The sequence below is a fragment of the Anabrus simplex genome, chromosome 8, assembly GCF_040414725.1.
Source record: "Anabrus simplex isolate iqAnaSimp1 chromosome 8, ASM4041472v1, whole genome shotgun sequence".
Classification (NCBI taxonomy): domain Eukaryota; kingdom Metazoa; phylum Arthropoda; class Insecta; order Orthoptera; family Tettigoniidae; genus Anabrus; species Anabrus simplex.
Window position 1 is genome coordinate 183098510 of NC_090272.1, and position 19886 is coordinate 183118395.

General features: G+C 37.2%; 1 protein-coding gene across 2 annotated transcripts in view; it reads left to right on the plus strand.

Annotated features, from left to right (window-relative positions):
* Nucleotides 1-19081, plus strand: part of GLS (Glutaminase) — a 157345-nt gene extending 138264 nt beyond the window's left edge. For both annotated transcript variants that reach the window (XM_067152556.2, XM_067152557.2), the window contains 2 exons: nucleotides 873-1013; nucleotides 9145-19081. In XM_067152556.2, the coding sequence (XP_067008657.2) occupies nucleotides 873-1013; nucleotides 9145-9295 (292 nt within the window). In that variant the 3' untranslated portion in view covers nucleotides 9296-19081. The remainder of the gene's footprint in view (nucleotides 1-872; nucleotides 1014-9144) is intronic.
* The last annotated feature ends 805 nt before the right edge of the window (nucleotides 19082-19886 follow it).

Genomic DNA, 19886 nt, shown 5'->3' on the forward strand with positions numbered 1-19886 from the left:
TAATATTCTTAGTATTTCTTCTTATCTCTTGTGCAAGGTTTTATATAATATGTTCCCTTTTCTTATCAAACATATTTATAATATGGTATGTTCAATTATTTTACTTTAGCTCTAAAAATATTGTCATGATAATTGAATTTTTATATTGTGGCTTTCTATTAGCAGCTCTTATATATCAGCCTATTTCGGTATTGTTCACAAACAAGGAAATCTGTTGGCTGTGTGTTTCACATGTATTTCAAAGTAGAGAATAAGTTTTTGGGCATTACCCCTTTTAAGAAGTTTTTTTTTTTTTTTTGCAGTCCCTTGAAAAACTTCTTAACAGAGTTTCACTGATTAAATACAAGAATAATCCCTAAATGGGTGTTGCACTAGTTTCTATCCAACTCCTGTCGGATTGAGCTTCGTCTTACAAGATGAGAGCAGAGACATGGCTTCATGTGTCTACACACGCCTGAGTCTACTGGCAGACAGTCGCATTCAGAAAGTGACCATACCGGCGTTAGTGTCGGGCGAATTAATGTGCGCTCTGGTGAGAGAGTCCAAACACAAGTGTAGTTAGTCAATTCACTGACAGATGGTGTCAGAGTCCACACACGGCACATGAGGATTGCAAAAAAGGAATATTTCATAAGGAACACAATGACAATATGCCATAAAATGAGCAGAAGAAAATGTTGACAATTTCCAATCCATATCAGAATTTAAAGTTAGATGTGCCATACAGATACGTATTTTAGTACACACTGGTTTTTTTAGTAGAGTCTGATTTTGAATAATATTTTGTTAATATAATAATGTTACACAATCTCTCTATACATGATCTGATTTGCAACTGCAAGTTACCTAATTAACTTACATGTCTCTCTTAGGCATCGACTGTCTGGAATGGACATGACGCTGTCAGACTACGATGGACGGACTGCATTACACCTTGCTGCAGCTGAAGGCCACATGGACTGTGTGCAGTTCCTCTTGGAACAGTGCGGTGTTCCTGTTGATCCTAAGGATAGGTGAGTCCTCATCTGTATGTAAATTAACTTAAAAGATTTACTGACTAAATATTCAGTAGAGGTACTCAAAACCACTGCTTTGCATCTTTAAAGTAGTTAATTACAGTAACACACTTACTGACCAAATCCAATGACCTTGTGAAGTGACTTAGAAATCATATTTAAATGGTCTAGCAGAGAGGGTAGAAGTATGCTAACATATAAAACATCTTATAAAATCAACCAATAAAGACCTTATTCTGGAATTTCTTGTGTATAATAGCAAAAACATGAACTTGCCACTTATATTGATTCAGTATGATTGCTTGATATGGTAGAGCTCAAAACATTCTTCTGAATGAAGAGCAGCACCAAACTTTTCCCCCTACTGTAGTAAGTAACACACCTTTTGGCGACATTCTTTTTTCTTTTCTTTTCTTTTCTTTTCTTTTCTTTTGGGGAAAATGAAAGGCTTTCAGTTTCTTTCTGTGAGCATAGTTCAGTTATTTTGTTATGTATGTATTGGTTTCATCAGAAATGTTATCAAACAAAGATTCTGTGTAGATCAGAAAAATGTTAAGTTCAGATGGTGATTGCATCTCCTACATCTCATTCTTGTCCAATAAGTCTTTAGTAACTCTGCTATACTAAGTAAAATTGTAAATAATGGGATCTGTGTCGGGTTTTACCCAGTTCCAGTCACTCTGTTTCCTTTACATCATCATGGGAACACACTTTAAAGGGTACAGTACATCGTTGGTGTTTAGGTCACTTTCCTCCCCTTCATTGCTATTATCAGTATTTTTATATCAATCTTCACACTATCTTTATAATCACTGTCTAAAACATTTCGTAGGAGATTCCTTAACTTGTCGTTATCTGCATGACTACAGCTGACATTGGAGGTCACAGAAGAATATGAATAAAGACACCACAAATAAACTGTTGTTTCTCGACCGAGATGCATAAGTTGTAACTTAGGTTGGGGAATTTAAAAAGTCACAAGTCTACAGTTCATTCCAAAATGCATATCAAAAGACAGTTATTGGCTAGGATTTGAACTATGTACATTTATATTAACAAGTGTAGTGCTGTGAGCAGAGCTACCCAAACAATTCATACGATGGGAAGTCGGCTATCACACCCCGCAGGGAATTAAGCGGAATAGCTGAATGATAAGGTTATAATCTAGAAAATGGAATACAAGATGAGAAAAAGCCACAGAAAATTAAAAAATGGAACAAAGTTAAATGAAAACAGGAGAACAAGGTTAAGATATGAAATTTTAAAAGCCATTTGCTTTTTAGACATGAAATAACCAGCGACACCAGAAGAAAGGCAGATATAAAAGTTATGAAAGGAAAGCTCTCCTTGTTAAGAGAAATTTGCTTCCTTCAAACACAGATAGAGTGTGTATGTCAGACCATCATGGTCCTGAAAGAAAGGGAATAGAAGCTTTTGAAGAATGCTGAGGTTGAGATGTAGAGATTCGATCAAAAGTGAAGAAATATTGAATTCAAGACTCAGTTACTTAGTTCTGGAGTGAAGATTGATAGGGAAAGACCAAAACAAGAATATGACATATTGAAGTATATTTGATGTGGAATTATTATGTTGAACTCAAAGCATTAGCAGGAGATAGAGTGGAAGGGAGCAGTACATCAAACTCCATGCATTGGTGACCCAAATAACAATAACTCCTTCATTTTGAATTTATATACACTTATCTTCATTAAAAAACAGAACCCTTGAAAGACTAGAGATTGGAAGTTCTATTCACAGGACATGTTCATTAGTATGTACTGCAGAAACAATTAGCATTTCAGTCACCTAGGTTCAGCATGTGTCCTGTTGCCTAGTAGGCACTGGGTCCTCCATGGGCACTGATAACTTGTTCCATGCATGATGGCATCGACACGTACATGGTACGAATGGCATCTTGAGGTGTAGCCATCCATGCTGCATTCACCTGGTTCCACAGTTCATATATGGTTGTTGGCATTGGATCACAGTGCTGCACCCGTCGTTTCACCATATCCCACACATTTTCGATTGTTGACAAGTCCGGTGTTTGGGCGGGCCAGGGCAACAGTCTAACATCCTGTGACAACAAGAAGGCACGTGTTTGTCCAGCAACATGTGGTCGTGCATTGTCCTGCTGAAATATGGCGACTGGGGTGTCGTGCAGAAAGGATATGGCTACGAATCGCAGAATGTCATTGCCGTACGTCAAACTGGTCACAGTGCCCTGGACACGCACCAACTGTGATTTGTGGTTGTACGCAATAACACTCCATACCATAAGGCCTTGAGTTGTCGCTGTATGTCTTTTGCAAATGAAGTCGATGTGATGCCTCACTACCCTGTCTGCGGCGAACCAAAATGCGGCCATCATTTTCAAACAAACAGAACCTGGATTCATCCAAAAACACTATCTGCTGCCATTCCTGTCCCCAGTGTTGTCATTCCATACACCAATGCAGTCTAGCATGTTTATGCACATTAGTCAAAGGTAGGCGGAGAAGTGGACGACGCGCTGGTAACCCAGACCATAATAAATGGCGACAGACTGTCACTCCTGATAGTGTACGATGTGTTACACTGTTCCACTGTTGTGCCAGAGCCGAGGAGGACGCAGATCTGTCGTGCAATGCCATTCGGATGAGGTGTCGATCTTCTCGGTGGGGGGTCTGGGTGGTGGGACCAGACCAATCTCATCGTGTTCTATGGCCTTATGTGAACCAGTCTGCACACACCCATTGCACTGCTGACACACTTTGTCCCACACGACTAGCAATTTCCTGAATGAATGTATCATGTTCTCTCATGCCAATAATGCGCCCTCTTTCAAACTCACTCATTTGATGGTATGGTTCTCACATACATCTGCGAGGCATCCTGCACGTCTGCTCAAGTCACACTGATAAATTACTTTCGGTTTATAGTGACAACGAGAGCCACAGGCACATTTTACCAGTCAGTGATGGTGCACCGAGATATTGATGTGGACCTTGAACCTGAAGGCTGACATGTTTCATATCCTAAACTTTTAATCAGAACATACTAATGCACATGTTCTGTGAATATAAACTAGGGTTGGGCACTATGTCCCTGTTTTGGCATACTGTGCCGGTGCATAGTTATGATCCGCTGTTCCGGAACACGAAGTGTCAGTTGTTCCGAAACATTCCCAAGCGAGGCGGAGACAGTGACTCGCTATCCCGTCAGAAGCACCACTATGCACTGCCCTTCACCTACTAGCCGACTGTCGATACTGGCAGTGTGCCGCCATGTGCTGGAGTGTTCGGTGTTCTGTTGTATCCTCTTTGTTCTGTGAGTTCCGTTGCACTGGCAACTGGCTTTCGGTACATGCGGATAACTTACTGCGTTCTGTTTTGTAAGACTATTTTCATTGAAGCCTAGTAATACATACCGGACGAAAGATGGTATACTTTGAATAATGTCGCACCGGAGTCTTGTTTACGACATTTTTACTAGAATAAAACCAGACAGAGTGACATGTAATTTATGTTCTATTTTGTCTGCAAAGGGATCTTCAACCGGCACAATGACGAGACATTTAAAACTTAAACATCCTTCAATTTTTATTTTCGTGTTCTGCTTGTATAGGCCTAGTTTTATTTTTAATCTCCTGTTCCGCTTGTATATAGTGTTTTTTATCTTCGTGTTTTGCTTGTACGGGTTATTTTTTATTTTCATGTTCCGCTTGTGTATTGTGTACGTAAATAGAGTACTGACAAATGTTTCTTCAACTGTGCAAGTACATTTTTAATTGGTGAAAATAACATTGTGACATTTGTAAACACATCTACTGCCAGTGTAATTGTGACAGGTGTATTTCAGAATGAATGAAAACATTCTTATCCTAAAAACAACATTTATACATGATTTTCTGGGTATTATTTCAGAGTTCTGGCTGCTTTTTCACATGCCGTGAAGTTTTATCCTGGCCCTAATTACTCACAATATAGGCTGATACATTCAATTGGTGAAAATATTCTTGGATTAATTACTTTTGAACACCTGTACTGCCATTGTAACCATGTTATGTGTATTTCATATTGACTGAAAATATCTTCACCTAAAAGCAGCCTTTAAAAGTTATTATTGGGCGTGAATTTGTGTTCCGACTGTTCCTTCACATTCTGTGCAGCTTTACGCTGGCCGTAACTACACACAGCACGTCCGGTACACCAGCACATTCCTGCTGAAGTGGAGCATGTCACGTTGCCTCACAAAGTTCTCTCTACTGCGCAGTATAGTCCTGTGTCCTGTGTGCCGGCACTATGTACCGAAACACTCCACCTCAAGCTCCTAATGTTCCTGAACAACTGACTGTTCCGGTCTGCCCAACCCTAATATGAACTTCCTATCTCTAGTCTTTCAAGGTGTTCTAGTTTTTATGAACATGAGTGTATATACATGTAGTTCAGTTATTATTATTATTATTATTATTATTATTATCTTCTTCTTCTTCCTTCGTTATGCCCATTCATAGAGCGCGTTTGAACTTGATAGTTGGTTTGATGGTTTGTGCCTTCTTATCCTCCCAAAATCTCTTCATGAATGCACTGTGTTGCATCTTGCGTTCTGTCGACCACTTCCTACCAGTTGTCTTTTTTGCTTTCTCCCTAAATTTATGATTAGCTACTTTGGTTCTAAAAGCTCCACGATTTTCCATGATGTCGTCTGTAATATTTATTTCTTGGAGGTCCGCCTTAGTTTCTTCTAGCCATTTTATTTTGACCTTCTTTGAGTTGATTACTTTGAATAATCTTTTAGTTAGTCTGTCGCTGTTCATTCTGTAAATATGGCCATAGAAATTAAGGCGCCTTTTCCGTACAGCATCAGTAAACCTGTCGGTGAAGGAGTAGAGGTCCGCTGTTTTCCTCTTAATCCACATTCCATTTTCTCTCGTAGGACCATAAATTTTCCTGAGAATTTTCCGCTCCTGCTTTTCAATTTCTGTAATTTTAGAGTGACCACCTAAGCATATGGTTTCTGAGGCATATAAAGCTTCGGGCAATACAACTGTCTTGTAGTGTCGTAATTTTGCATTACGCGATATGACTCTTTTGTTGTAGTAATTCCACGTCAGTCTGTATGCCTTATGTAGTTTGGTGTTTCTTTCTACATTGGCACTACTGTCTAATCCTGATGGTAGTATAATTTCTCCAAGGTATTTGAAGGAGGGCACCTGTGAAATTGTGCCGTTTTCCATCTCTAGCGGAGTTCTTTTGCTATTTTGACATAGATTTTCCATGTACTTGGTTTTCTCGTAGGATATCTGGAGGCCTGCCTTTGATGCTATATTGTGTAGTCTCTGTATGGCATACCTTGTTTCATCCTTGGTCTTAGTAATGATTGCGAGATCATCAGCAAATGCTAAACATTTCACATTGACCTTGCTTCCCAAATTTCCGATGTTCACACCCTTGATATCCTTTTCCCACTCTCTAATAACTTTGTCTAGAACTAAGTTAAACAGAATAGGGGAGATGCTGTCACCTTGACGAACGCCCGTACATATTTCAAAAGGCTCAGAGATTTCTCCAAGGAATTTCACTTTAGAGGTCGTACTTGTGAGGGTCTGCTGGATAAGTGCTCTGGTTTTCTTGTCCACTCTGAGTTCTTCTAGGGTATCAAATACTGTCTGTCTGTCCACAGAGTCATACGCCTTCTTAAAATCCACAAAGGTGACGATCGTGCTGGCACTTCGGCGAATCCTTAATATCGTCTTCAAGTTCCATATTTGTTCTGCACATGATCGACCTTTCCTAAAACCCGCTTGGTACTCGCCAATCAGATGATCTGTCTGTTTTTCTAACCGGTTCAAGAGAGCTTTGGAAAGGATTTTGTATGCGATTGGCAGTAGAGATATGCCTCTATAGTTGTTTGGATCTGCCTTGTCACCTTTCTTGTGCAATGGGTGTATTAATGCACACTTCCAATCCTGTGGAATCATTTCCGTTTCCCATATTTCTACTAGGATTGCATGAATTTTGCTTACAAGATCATCTCCAAGTTTACACATCTCCGCAGTGATGCCGTCCTCTCCAGGAGCTTTATTATTTTTAAGCGATCGTATAATCTCTGCTGTTTCCTGTATTATCGGTGGCTGTGAATCGGGGTTGGGCATGGGCTTTTCAAAGTTCAGTCTTTCCTTTGGAGGATCACAATTGAGGAGGTCTCGGAAGTAGTCAGCTAGAATAGTGCAGTTCTCTTTGGTGTTCGTTTCTAATGTTCCATTTGCTCGACGGAAACATAAAGATGGTGGTTGATAGCTAGATAAATTCTCACGGAAGGTCTTGTAGAAATTCCTGGAGTTGTTTCTAAGGAAATCTTGTTCGATTTCCATGAGTCTATTTTTGTCATAGGCTCGTTTCTCCCTGCGGATTATTTTTGAGGAGATTTTCTGAACTTTTAGGAAGGTCTCCCATCTCTTAGTTGTTTGATGTCCATTCCACTGATTCCATGCTTTCATCCGTTCATCAATGGCTTTATCACAGGTCGTGTTCCACCACCTATGTTTGCGTTTCCTTGGAGGCTGCCCTAATTTCATGGCTGATGTCTGAAGTGTTTTACGAAGGCCTGGCCAGTCCTTGGGGTCCTGCTCTCGTATGTCTTGTAGAAAGGTCGTGGCGTTCTGTCGAAGACATTCTGGATCAACTCTTAGAGATCTTTTGTGTTTAGGTCTGCATCTGTTGGGTTGGAATCTCACTTTGATTTGTGTTAGGTAGTGGTCCGAGTCGACAAATCCCTTCCGTACTCTAACATTTTGGATCTCACACATATTCTTTCTGGAGATTGCGACGTGATCGATCTGGAATTCGCCCAATAACGGGTTTGGTGATTTCCACGTTTTCTTCTTATGTGGGGGTCTCGCAAAATGCGTAGACATTAGTTTTAAGACAAATGTTTTACAGAAGTCTATAAGACGTTCTCCATTCTTGTTCGTTCTCCAATGTGCCGAGTGATGACCAACAATCCATTTGTGTTTCCTCTCTCTGCCAACCTGTGCATTAAAATCACCTACTAAGATTTTCACGTGGTGCTTTGGAATCTTGCTAGTGGTTTCTTCTAAGAGTTCCCAGAAGGCTTCCACTTTCTCTGGGTTTTTCTTATTGTCAGTGTTTGTGGGAGCGTGGGCATTGACCAAGGAGTAAGCTTTATTGCCAGATTTCACAGTAAGTACTGAGATTCTTTCAGATGGGGATGTAAAGTCAAGTACAGAACTGATGATAGTTTTTCGTACCGCAAAAGCTGTTCCAAGTTGTGTTAAGTTCCCATGGATTCTTATGGCAGGTTTACCCTTAAATATCCTGTACTCTTCAGAGTCAAAATGGTTTTCATCCTGGTAGCGCGTTTCCTGGAGTGCTATGATTTGAATATTGAACTTATCCAGGGTGTCCGTTAGCTGTTTAAGCTTGCCTGTTTTCAGTAGGGTGTTGACATTAATTGTACCTAAGAAGGTCTTTTTCTTGGGACGAAGAGATTTTGAGAAGCTCCGACTCTTCTCTGCATGATGCTCCCGATCCCCCAGAATCCGATGATCGGGAGAAACCGGACTAGGTGTGTCCAGAGCCTGGGGTAGTTGCTGTGATAACGTGTTATCCATCATGCCAATGTTGCAAGTTGAAGATACATGCAGGGGGTGATCATACTGGTATGATCACAAGGTTACAACTCGATGGTTAAGACCGAGAGGTGCCTCTTGGTGTCTTCCGGCTAAATTATCATTTACGATTACTTAGGAGTCCGTGGTTAGAACTTCAGTTGTAAGCCGAAGAGCCAGTTCTTCCGCTCTCTCAGCCGTTGGGAAATATTATATTATTATTATAATATTATTATAATATTATTATTATTATTATTATTATTATTATCATCATCATCATCATCATCATCATCATCATCATCATCATCATCATCATCATCATCATCATCATCATCATCATCATCATCATCATCATTATTATTATTATTATTATTATTATTATTATTATTATTATTATTATTAATGGAAATCAGGAGTACTCTACTATTAAAATATTAATATTGCTTTGTGAATGTTACATTAGACTGCTAGAGATTGTTGGGATTTTCTTTTAAATGCTGTGTTTTGTGAAACCAGATGGGGCAACTTGCCCATTGATGAAGCTGAAACATTTGGTCACATGGAGGTCGTGAAGTATCTGAAGGAATGGGAAGCTAATCATTTGGCCATGAAAGAGGAATCCACTGCAGAGAAAATTAATGAAGAAAATTCACCGCTGCCTCCATAAATTGGAAGAGTAATTTCAACGAGTAGTAGACATGACATCCATGTTTACAAAATTGTGTAACATTTAGGATTGATACAGATATTTACTGTAATGTGTATGAAATGTCATTGTGTTTGACCAGCACAAGTACTACCTGAATATTTATTTTGTGTTAAGATTGGCATGTAAAGATATTATTTTGTAGATCTGTACTTTTCCATTATTCAAAATGGGATATTTCTGACTTTGCTCTCTTTTGAAACATGGAGTCAGTAGATGGCATATGAAGTGAAGTCAGAAGTGTTTAATTGTATACAGTATCCTGGTGTTTGTTGGTTAATGTTAAATGGCAATTGCAAGATGTTAAAGAAATGGAATTATGACTTTTTTGATCAAATACCATTGCAGTTATCACAGGTAACATGCAGTAAGAATAGAAACAATGTGTCATTGAAAACTACAGTACTTGGTTCTGTGTGTTATTACCATCCAACAAAACAAAGAGTGACTACATCTTGTTTTCGAATGCACTATCAATCTTTAATATGTCATCATATCTCTAGTGAGAAAGATTTACTCTGAGACCTCTTGTTTTCCATCAATAACATACCAGTACCGTAATTATTCATCATTGCCCTTATATGAGTGACAAATCTAGCTGAGGCTTCATTACACTATAGGTCTTTTCTGCTCTGATGGCGAGCGGCCTACATGCTGTCAGGAGAAGTGGGGTGCGGGCAGTATGTCACTGCCCAGTCAGGCAAAAGATCGCCTGGTGGTGGCGCTGAGAACTACTCAGTCTCCCGGGGAGTTTGCCGTGCTCACTTCGCTCTCCGAACTGCTGTGTTGCCGAGTAGCCTTGCAGTGTGCGTGTGGGTATTACAAAGAGCTTGCTTTACGAGTTTGTTTTAGGATAATTCTTGTTTTATGAGTAATTCTTGCCGCGTCCTTTACTGCATTCTTCGACTAGCGTGTTCGTGGCATGTGATGTGACGTTAGTTTGTTTCTATTTGCATTGCTCTATGTTGCTGTTGTATGTAATAACTGCGCTATATATCTTATAATGGTGAAGAGGAAGGAGATAAGGAGCCAGGGTAGAAAAATGATCAGCAATGTTCATGAATATTTTCAAAAGGAAGCAGAAAATAATGGCCCTTTAGTGAGTGTGTATAAAGTGCAGCAGAGAGTGTCGAAAGCTTGTCAAGTTAGTACACGAACCGTTCAGCGTATAGTAAAGGAAGGTAAAGACATAACCTACCCAGTCATCTGGTTCCATCTCATTTCAATCACCGCGCAAACAAATCAAAAGGAACTGTATAACAAAGGCAATTGACGGATTCCATAAAGATGTAATAAGAAGAACTCTGCTCAGTTACGGTATTACATAAAGGGTGAATACCCGACACTGAAAAAATATGTTGTGTAACTCTGTACTTTTGAATGAATTCTTTTTCGGTCTGTTGTCAATGCACTTTTTATATGCATTATTAATTAACTCGTATCGTACTACACCAAAGATACAATAAAATATTAAATATTAAAAAATAATAAAACTCATCCACAGGCCATACTCGAATTATAACATACAAAGCTCTGTATTTCAAAGTTATGTGGATTTCAACACAACTTTAACACGTGCGCAGGCGCTCTTGGCAATGTTGTATTAGTGGCCTCTGTCTCTTTCCCTTAACGGCCTCTCACGTCGTGCTGGATTGGTCGGCCCCATGCTCTCCGCTTCCCCTGACAGCATGTAGGCCGCCCAGCATCAGAGCAGAAAAGACCTATAATATAACTGAAACAGCAGATTCAGTGTTTCAGTTTGTCAACATGTCATCAAGTTAGAGAGAAATAAACTTTTGTTTTTTTTATCAGCCTGCCAAAACAATTTGAACTTATCATGTGCTGAAGGGGAGTTAAGGATTGGAATAACTTACCAGGGGAGATGTTCAATAAATATATAGATATATATAGATGAAATCATTTAAGAAAAGGCTAGGAAAACAAGAGATAGGGAATCTGCCATCTGGGTGACTGCCCTAAATGCAGATCAGGATTGATTGATTGATTAATTGATTGATTGATTTAGTCAAATTTTTATTTATATTTAAATTAGGAAATACCAAAAAATATGGCTTCTAAACAAACCCTAATCTGAGGTACAGGAGACGATAATGATATTATTAAAGGATAATCTTATTACCAGGTTGTTTTATGTTAACTTTGAGTTGTTCCATTAAGCTCAGCAAATGAATTTGCCAATATTACTATCATACATTTTTCAGAAAATATTTTCTGTTTTCTGGAACTAAATTAGGCTAAATTAAAAGGATGTGAAAAGAAGCAAAACTTGATGAATAATTCTGGAATTTTACAGTGATTTTTAGACACTAGACTGATGATGTATTTAAAGATTACATAATGCATGAGGTAATGGCTGTAGTATATAGATGAGGAGAATTATAGATCATTGTCCCCATAAACTGCTGATAGTTCACTGTGATATGACAATGAATAGAACCTAATGTGTATCAACAATTGACAACAATGAGGAAAAATCTCTGTCTTTTGAAATACTAATTTACTTTTCCTACTTCCCTGTAATCCTTAAAACAGCTGTGACAGTTTGAGGATTAGAAGAGATAAGGCAAGCTATTGAAGAGCAGAAATACTGCACACTTCTACAATGTGTTGGTGGAGAGATGAAAATTATTCTGTTCAACAGAAGTTGTTCCGAATTTTCATCTTCCTCTCTTTAATACTTACCTGCCATTTTGAATAAGTATTTTATACTGTATATGATAAGATCTACACCAGAGATTCTTAATATTTTCCTTCTGTGCTGCTGCTGATTATCACTTTAAAAGTACATCAGTCTGGTTTATAGTTCACAATAAAGGCAGGTATTTTCTGTGAAGCAAATCATATCATTTAATAAATTCAAAGCAAACTTCAGTGGGGCATAGATTTCCAAGTTTTAAAAATGTTGTTCACTTTTCATTTGCTGCACATACCTGCTACTATACTCTCATCAGCAGTACCAATACCTTAAAGGAACATGTCATTTAACTTTACTGCAGCATAGAGAAGTTATTAGAAACATAAGATTACAGTACAATAGAACATATTTTATGCTTTAGTTCCGGTTACTGAAGTGTTCCACTTCTTGTTTTGTTAAAAGGAATTATCTTGACCAGAACATGTTGTGATTTATTCGGTAAATATGGTTCCTTCAGAACAATCTTTTAGGTTGTTGAATGGAGTTCAGTTAAGTTTATAAATTAAGCCCTTCTCCACACAGAGTGGCAAAGACAAAATGTCTCAGCAATTCGAGTAGCGAGTATGTTAGATATCATTAGAAGACAGGCATATTGAATACGGAGCTACCACACCAAAAAGCAGCACGGCCAGTCGCCTCGTGTTTTCAAGCAAGAAAGGTAGAAACTCTTACGTTATTGTCCCTGGTTCAGTTTCTCTTACCCTTCTTTTTTATGTTTTCATGATAATGTTAGGGAGTGATTCAAGTGAGAAAGAAGACAGGAAGATGATTTTGGATCAATCCCTATATATATATAGATAAACATAAACTGCATATCCAGGTAGTTTGAAATTCTAGAGAACAGAGTATTTCATGACCTCTTCCACAAATTTCATGTTTAGGCCTTGCTAATTCATTATTAAAACTTACTGGGGAGGGGGGGGGACGACGACATGCACACCACGTGTAATGGAAAAGTACTGTAGGAACAAGAAGACAAGGAAGAAACATGACCTGGTGACCTACATGCAATGTTGTGAGATACAGGTAGGATACAGGATACTTGTAGAAAATGCATCCATTACAGGTCTCATTGAGGTATCGCCATATGAGGTTCTCCTGAAGAATATGTTGGAAATGACTCACTCCAAGGTAGCTCCGTATGCGAAAGGTGCAACTGTCCATCACCATAGTTTAACACATTTGCTGCAACCTCATCTTGCTGTGCTGCCTGCAAGCTGTGAAGAAACAGTTCCGACTTATGCAGCTCCAGTTCAGCATCAGTACTAATTTAAAAAGCAGCACCAAATATATGGATGTTTAAACTCTTATAAACTATTAAAAACTACCTTCACCTGATAACTAAATGAGTAAATTGTGAAAAATTAAGAAACTCTGATGTACAGCAAAGACATTTATGTGGTCTGAAGATTTCAAACCTTCTATATTTAGATGGTGCCTTTATATTAGTTTTGAATTGGGGTTTGAAAACAATTTCTTGATAATAATGTTATAGAGCTTTCTGTGGAATATTAACACAAATTACTACTGAGTTCTTAGCAATAAGAGGTCAATTGACAGTAGATATACCATAAATAAATATTCTGAAACTGTAGCAACACAGCTGCTATATTACTGTCTTTGGTGTCCACACGTTGAAGATTAAGATACTGTAGTTGATGTTAGAACTCACTTACATGTTACTCACTAAAGGGAGTTACATACTATTTATTAGGAAGTAAAATATGATTGAAAAAAGAAAACATAAGAAATATATTTTTGTGAGAAAGGTTTCTTAACTTTTTTCAATCAGAGAGTATAATGTAAAATGTAGCAACCATCAAAGCAATTGCTAAAGTATTTAAAAAAGTCTCTAAAAATGTTGACTGCTTCTTAAAATAGAGAGAATTTAATTAAAGACTTAAACTTATGTAATGCACAAACAGGTTAATGTGCCAACATGTTCCTAAATTGTTTTCGTAGAAAGGTGAGAAACCCTCTGTGCTAATAAGGTACCATATATACAGTAATATCTTAAAGTTACTCCCAAAATGATTCTATTAAAAATAGTCACTGAAATGTTGGGACATGGGAATCGTACCAAGGTTGATACTGTACTTGACCTTGGTGTGAATGCCCTTGCATTTGACATTCCTTAAATCTTGATATTGGTATTTTATATGGCATAGTGTATGCATTTAAAGATAAAAATGTCATTGTTCCGTATTGAAAAGTATCACAGTTAAATTGAAATAATAAATATGGTAGTTCAACCTGTTCAATACAAGTAAATAAGAGATGTAGAGATAACATTCTTCTCAATAGGAAAAAGAAACCAAATGTCAACTTATTATGGAAAAAAGACAAGGTTTGAAAATAAATTGTGCTGTTGAGAAAATTAGGTGAAATATCAACTTTAAGATTAATAGGAGGAAGGGAATGAAGCATTACAGGTTTCAAGTTGAGCTACATATCACCCACATGCCCTTTTGATCAGCTTTAATTGGAAAATTCACACTTCACAATGACTCCCTGGTGGTTATGAATAAAACATGATACAATTCTAGCTAGTAATGAGCACAAAATGCCAGAACTACACCTTTCAGGCTCTCAGAATGAAATGTGAATGGTAACATGCACAAACCTCACTGTACTTGTATGGTTCAGTGAGATTCCTCCCTGGTTTGTGGGAATCCATCCACAGGTTTCTGAAATGGGTGGACTTGACATAAACACAGTTAAGAACATTTTTGATCTGTCAGCTGGAGATGAGATACCATCTGGATTTATATTGATAATGGAAGGAATTTTAAAGTATCATAATGCATAATATAACAATTTCCTATATAGCTCAAGACAAAATCAATTTCCTTGCTAAAATACAATGCAAGAATGGGATTATTAATGTATATATGGTACTGTCTGCATGATATTGCTTTTGGCTGCTTTTTATGAGAGCTGTGATTAGTCTTTGTGATGTATGCAATAAGTAGACAACTAAGACTAACTTATTTTGTATTTTTGTTTGTATGTTGTGTGTCTTGTTAATAAGTTACTCATGTTACGAGATTTTGTTATAAGATATAAGACCACCTCTTTTGTATTTCAGTTCAAAGTTTGCTCAGGAATTCATTTTATTCCTTAAGGAATAAATAAATAAATAAATAAATAAATAAATAAATAAATAAATAAATAAATAAATAAATAAATAAGATTTTCATTTACCAGAATTTTCTACCAGCAATACTCCATATTACTGCATCCTCATTTGTGGGACGTTAATTAGTCCTTTTTACTTGGCTTGCAGTGGTATAAATAAATTAATTGAGAACCTCACTTTTATTGGAAACTCACTGCTACCCCACAGTGTGTTGGTGGTGGTATTATTGTTTTAAGGGGAAGCACAGCTAGAAAACCATTCCCTCTAATCACTAATCAGAGATGAAAATGGAAGATTTCCAACTCTCAAGGAATGAAGAAAAGGCCATGAAGGCATGTGAAGGCCTTGCCAACATAATACCATCAGGGTCAGAGGAGACAAAGGGAGCTCATACAGGAAAAGGGAAAGTAGGAAACATGGAACCCATGGTCCATAAACGATACTGAAATTGCCTCTAATTTTAGTTTCTGATACTTCAAATTTTTGTACTGGAAGGGAAACAAGTGTCAAATCAGGATGAACACAATGACAGGCCACTTGGAGAAGAGGGCACAATAGAAAGAGGAGACAAGGACAAACATGGAAACATAAATGGACTAGGACACATTCCACATCTTCATACACTGCTATCAGAGTCCAAGATAATAAAACAGAAATGCTCACATATGTTAATGCAAGCCTTTTCTGCTTTATTCAGTCCTTCTTCTGCATAACTCCAAGTGATATTGCTTGCATTTGCACCCACAAGGAAGAGAGACAATCTTCCACTGCTATGTGGAAGTCAGTGTTTAGACAGATTTTATGGTGGAAACTGTGCACAGAGAAACAAGCAAGCACATGTCTCTGTGGTTGTTTACAACTCTCCCAGTATTGATCATGCATTGTTTCTGTGGCATCAAAGTCCAATTCTAACTTGCTGGGTTTTCTTCTTCTCTCTGACAGTTGTTTGCTATAGTTGTGTGTGCCTGAAGAGACTCTGATGTCTTCCTTCCTTTCAGGTACATGATCCAACAGGACTTCCTTTTGCCTTCTACCCTTTTTGATGTGTGAACATAGTTATAAGAACATCTAGTTAATGTAATTTGCCAAATGCGGCTGCTAGCAGCCTAGTAAGTCTCAGATACAACACATCTTACTTTTACAAGCAATCACTTTTAACATTTTTCTCCTAGCATCTTTAAACAAGAAACTTGCAAATCTTTCATTAACATTGTCAATTTTGATGCTGCTCTGTACTATTTATAAGTTCAACTTGCCTCTGTAGGATGATCATCAGCATGCATCTTAACATTCTAGGATGACTCCACAAACATTGACATGCAACCTACCAGTGTTCCCTTAAAAAACTTTGTATAATGAAATAGTAACAAAAGACAACATTCTGAAAATTAAATCTGATACAACACTCAAAGGAATACTCTAATAATATCAGAACTGTTACATATGGTAATGCAGAAACTAAACATAAATCACCTATAATTTAAATTTGCTGATAGCTTTACAATTACTGTAATTCATTTTTCTTGCCTCTCGCCCCAGACAAAAACATAACAAAATATCCCAAAATAAAATATGATTGAAAACTGGAATGGAATTATAAAATAATTCAGGATGATAAAGCCTTTAGGCTACAGTAAACGGTAGGAGACCAAGAGCATCATGTGTAGCAGGGAGGTAACTGCTTTAACTGGCCTCCACCTATCTCGGGTAATCATCTGGATAATCCGCAAGCCAGTTCAAAAGTGGGGACAGTTATGGTCCTTCTCTGGTAAATGAGAATAACTTCTTTCTTGACTGAGTTATGGTGGAATAAAAAAGCAATACTTATAGCAGTGAAATGCATCACTTTTATACCAATAAATGTTATTGTAAGATATGAACTGTGTTAAGTCTATGAAATGTGAACTGACATTTTACTAACATCTAGTTCTTTATCCTATTTCTTTTCTGTTCACAGGACATTTGTGCTTTTTATGCACATGAATTGAAACTTCATTTTTGTAATGAGTAAGATAATTAAGTTAAAAAACATTTGTCATGTCTCTATGTATGATACTTTCCTCTGGCATTACTAGCAGACATTCCTCAACTGTGAAGCAGTGCAAAGTGTTTTACTAGTTGTAAAAGGTGTTTGGAAAGCCACTGTACACTTACGATAAAATGTTAGAAATAACATCCACCAGCAGCTATCCTATTCTCCCAGCACAAAACATTGCCTTTTTAATAGACTTAAGTATTTAAAGCACAACATATGGATTCTCCATTGACCACAATAATGTATTTTGTGTTAACATAACCAGAGAGATGGAACCAGGCCTTGTCTGTATAGAAGGTGACATTAAAAATACCAAGAGTATTCCATTCAATAAAAATTGTAAACCATTCAGTTACTGATTTACTTTTCCTGATCCACAAATTCCATAACTCACACTGCTGTTACTTTGTACAGAAACATTTTCAGTGCTTTTTCAATCTGCTTTATGGACTGTTGTAAGCCCAACCTCCACAAGAATTTTACTGGGCTCTGCAATATAATCTATGTATTTTTTTTTTTTTTGAAATGAATCACAGTCACTGACAAGGCATACATGAAATCATGGTTATGTTTAAGACTATGTATTTTACTTAGTCAAAAGACCTATTCAACAAGAAAGACATGTTCCTCAATTGAAGAACATCACACCAGTATTGCTTTCTCAATTGCTGTTTATCAATTGAATATTGTTAAATAGATACAAAATACAAAAAAAGTCAAACAGCACTGAACAATTAGTTCTACCAATATCTTGCAGTAAGTTTCTCGAAAAATTTGGTTTATACATTTGTAGTGTAAGTGAACAGGGACTTTCTTAATGCTTTGTATTATACTCTCAGAACACTGACTGATGAGCCCAAATTAAGGGAGAGTATAGTATGTATAAGTAAGATCATCATGCTTCTGAATTAAGGAAATTGAAGAACCAGGACAGAAATATTTCATTGGCTGTCCTTAAAATGGAATGATCTATTCTGGATGGCCTCTATAAGAGAACTTTCTTCCAATATTGATCACTGATACACTCAATGTTCCAACAGCTCATTCTATGCCTATTCTAGACTTTGAAAATTAACAGAATAATTATTAAAAGTATTCGGAAGGTGTATATCTTCAATCCTTTAAAAAAATGGAATTACGTGCTCTTCTGTTGAATACATGTCATGAAAATTAACTGTCAACATGTAGTAAAGAATTAATCAAGCAAAATATTTTTGAGAAAAGTCAATAGTCCCCATTTATTCCCTGTACTGTGGCTTAACTCTTTACTAGTGGATATAATTTGCTTTGGATAACAAGAATTATTTTGAATGCTGTATTATTTAAGATTTTATTTTGTTTCATGTTTTCTGTCCTTTTCTCTTTATTATCTGCGCACTTTTTAGTGATAGATTTACACCATAGTGCTGAATCGGTCGACTTCGGTTATCTTCGAGATTCGTGCGACATCTGGCGTACACTTTAAGTACCCGTTCCGTTGTTGGTTACACAGCAAAGCCAAACTATAGAATTCATGCTAGGAACATGTTTTGCATCGGGAAATGTTATATAGTATTGTATATTGTGTGTGTGACACAGTTGTTGGCGTAAGATAATAAAGGTTTAGAATATTCATATCGATCAATCATATTATCGATTCAAATTCTGATTTAATTTCCATTCAGTTGGCAGTATTACCAGAACCGACAGTGCTCCTTTCTTACTCCTCAAGAGTGTACAGAAATCTATTATTAAAAGGTGCGCATACAATAAACTCGAACTGGCTATGCAGTATCTGACTTGCCTTAATTCTCCTATGTGGGCTTTTATGGCATAAGACAAATTTCATCATAAAAATAAAATCATTTGTTAATAGAATTATCTTGACTAAGCTTATTGCAGAACAACTGATAGCACCCACAAGCTGCAGTATATGTATAAGAAGTTACTCCATTAAGGACCTCCTGTGATTTAGTCTCACTCATCATTGTTATTATTATTTTCTACCTTTGGAAACAAAATGACAACTTGTTACAACATTTCTTAATGGCACATTTTCTCAAAACTTAATTATGTAAAATGTTTCAACACAAAACTTCTTTCGTGTATAATGCCAGACTCTGAAGCATATTTCATCATTTTGTTATTTATCTCGGCCTACCATGTGCTGCCCTGAGAGCTCTACAATTTTCATAACACCTCGACCTTTGCTTTCATTCTGTACCCTGAAGGGGCTCGGTGGGCCTCCCAAAGGGTAACGCTGTCTCTCAGGCCAAGAAGATTTGTAGTAGTGATTTGAAGTGAGGAGAAAGAGGAAATAGCAGCTGTGGCTTGTAAAAAGATCTGTCCTGGCATTTGCCTTAGTGCAGGAGAATGGAAAACCACAACAAAAAACACTGGTCCCCTGTATTTGTTGTCAATATAACTAGTTCATGATCTTGATATTTGCAGGCAGGCCTCAAGAACATGCACAATAATTTTGATACTGAAGAGGTCTTGAGTTGATTCTACTGCTCATAGGCCAGTTAAATACCTACATTATGCAATCCCCCATTCACTGCTAATATATGTTATTTATTTAGAAGAATAGCACAAAATATGCATGAAATTCACTCTAAACAAAACTTGGTCAGAGAGACTAGTGTTTTGCTACAAAACATCGCATGATATCTATCACACTCTT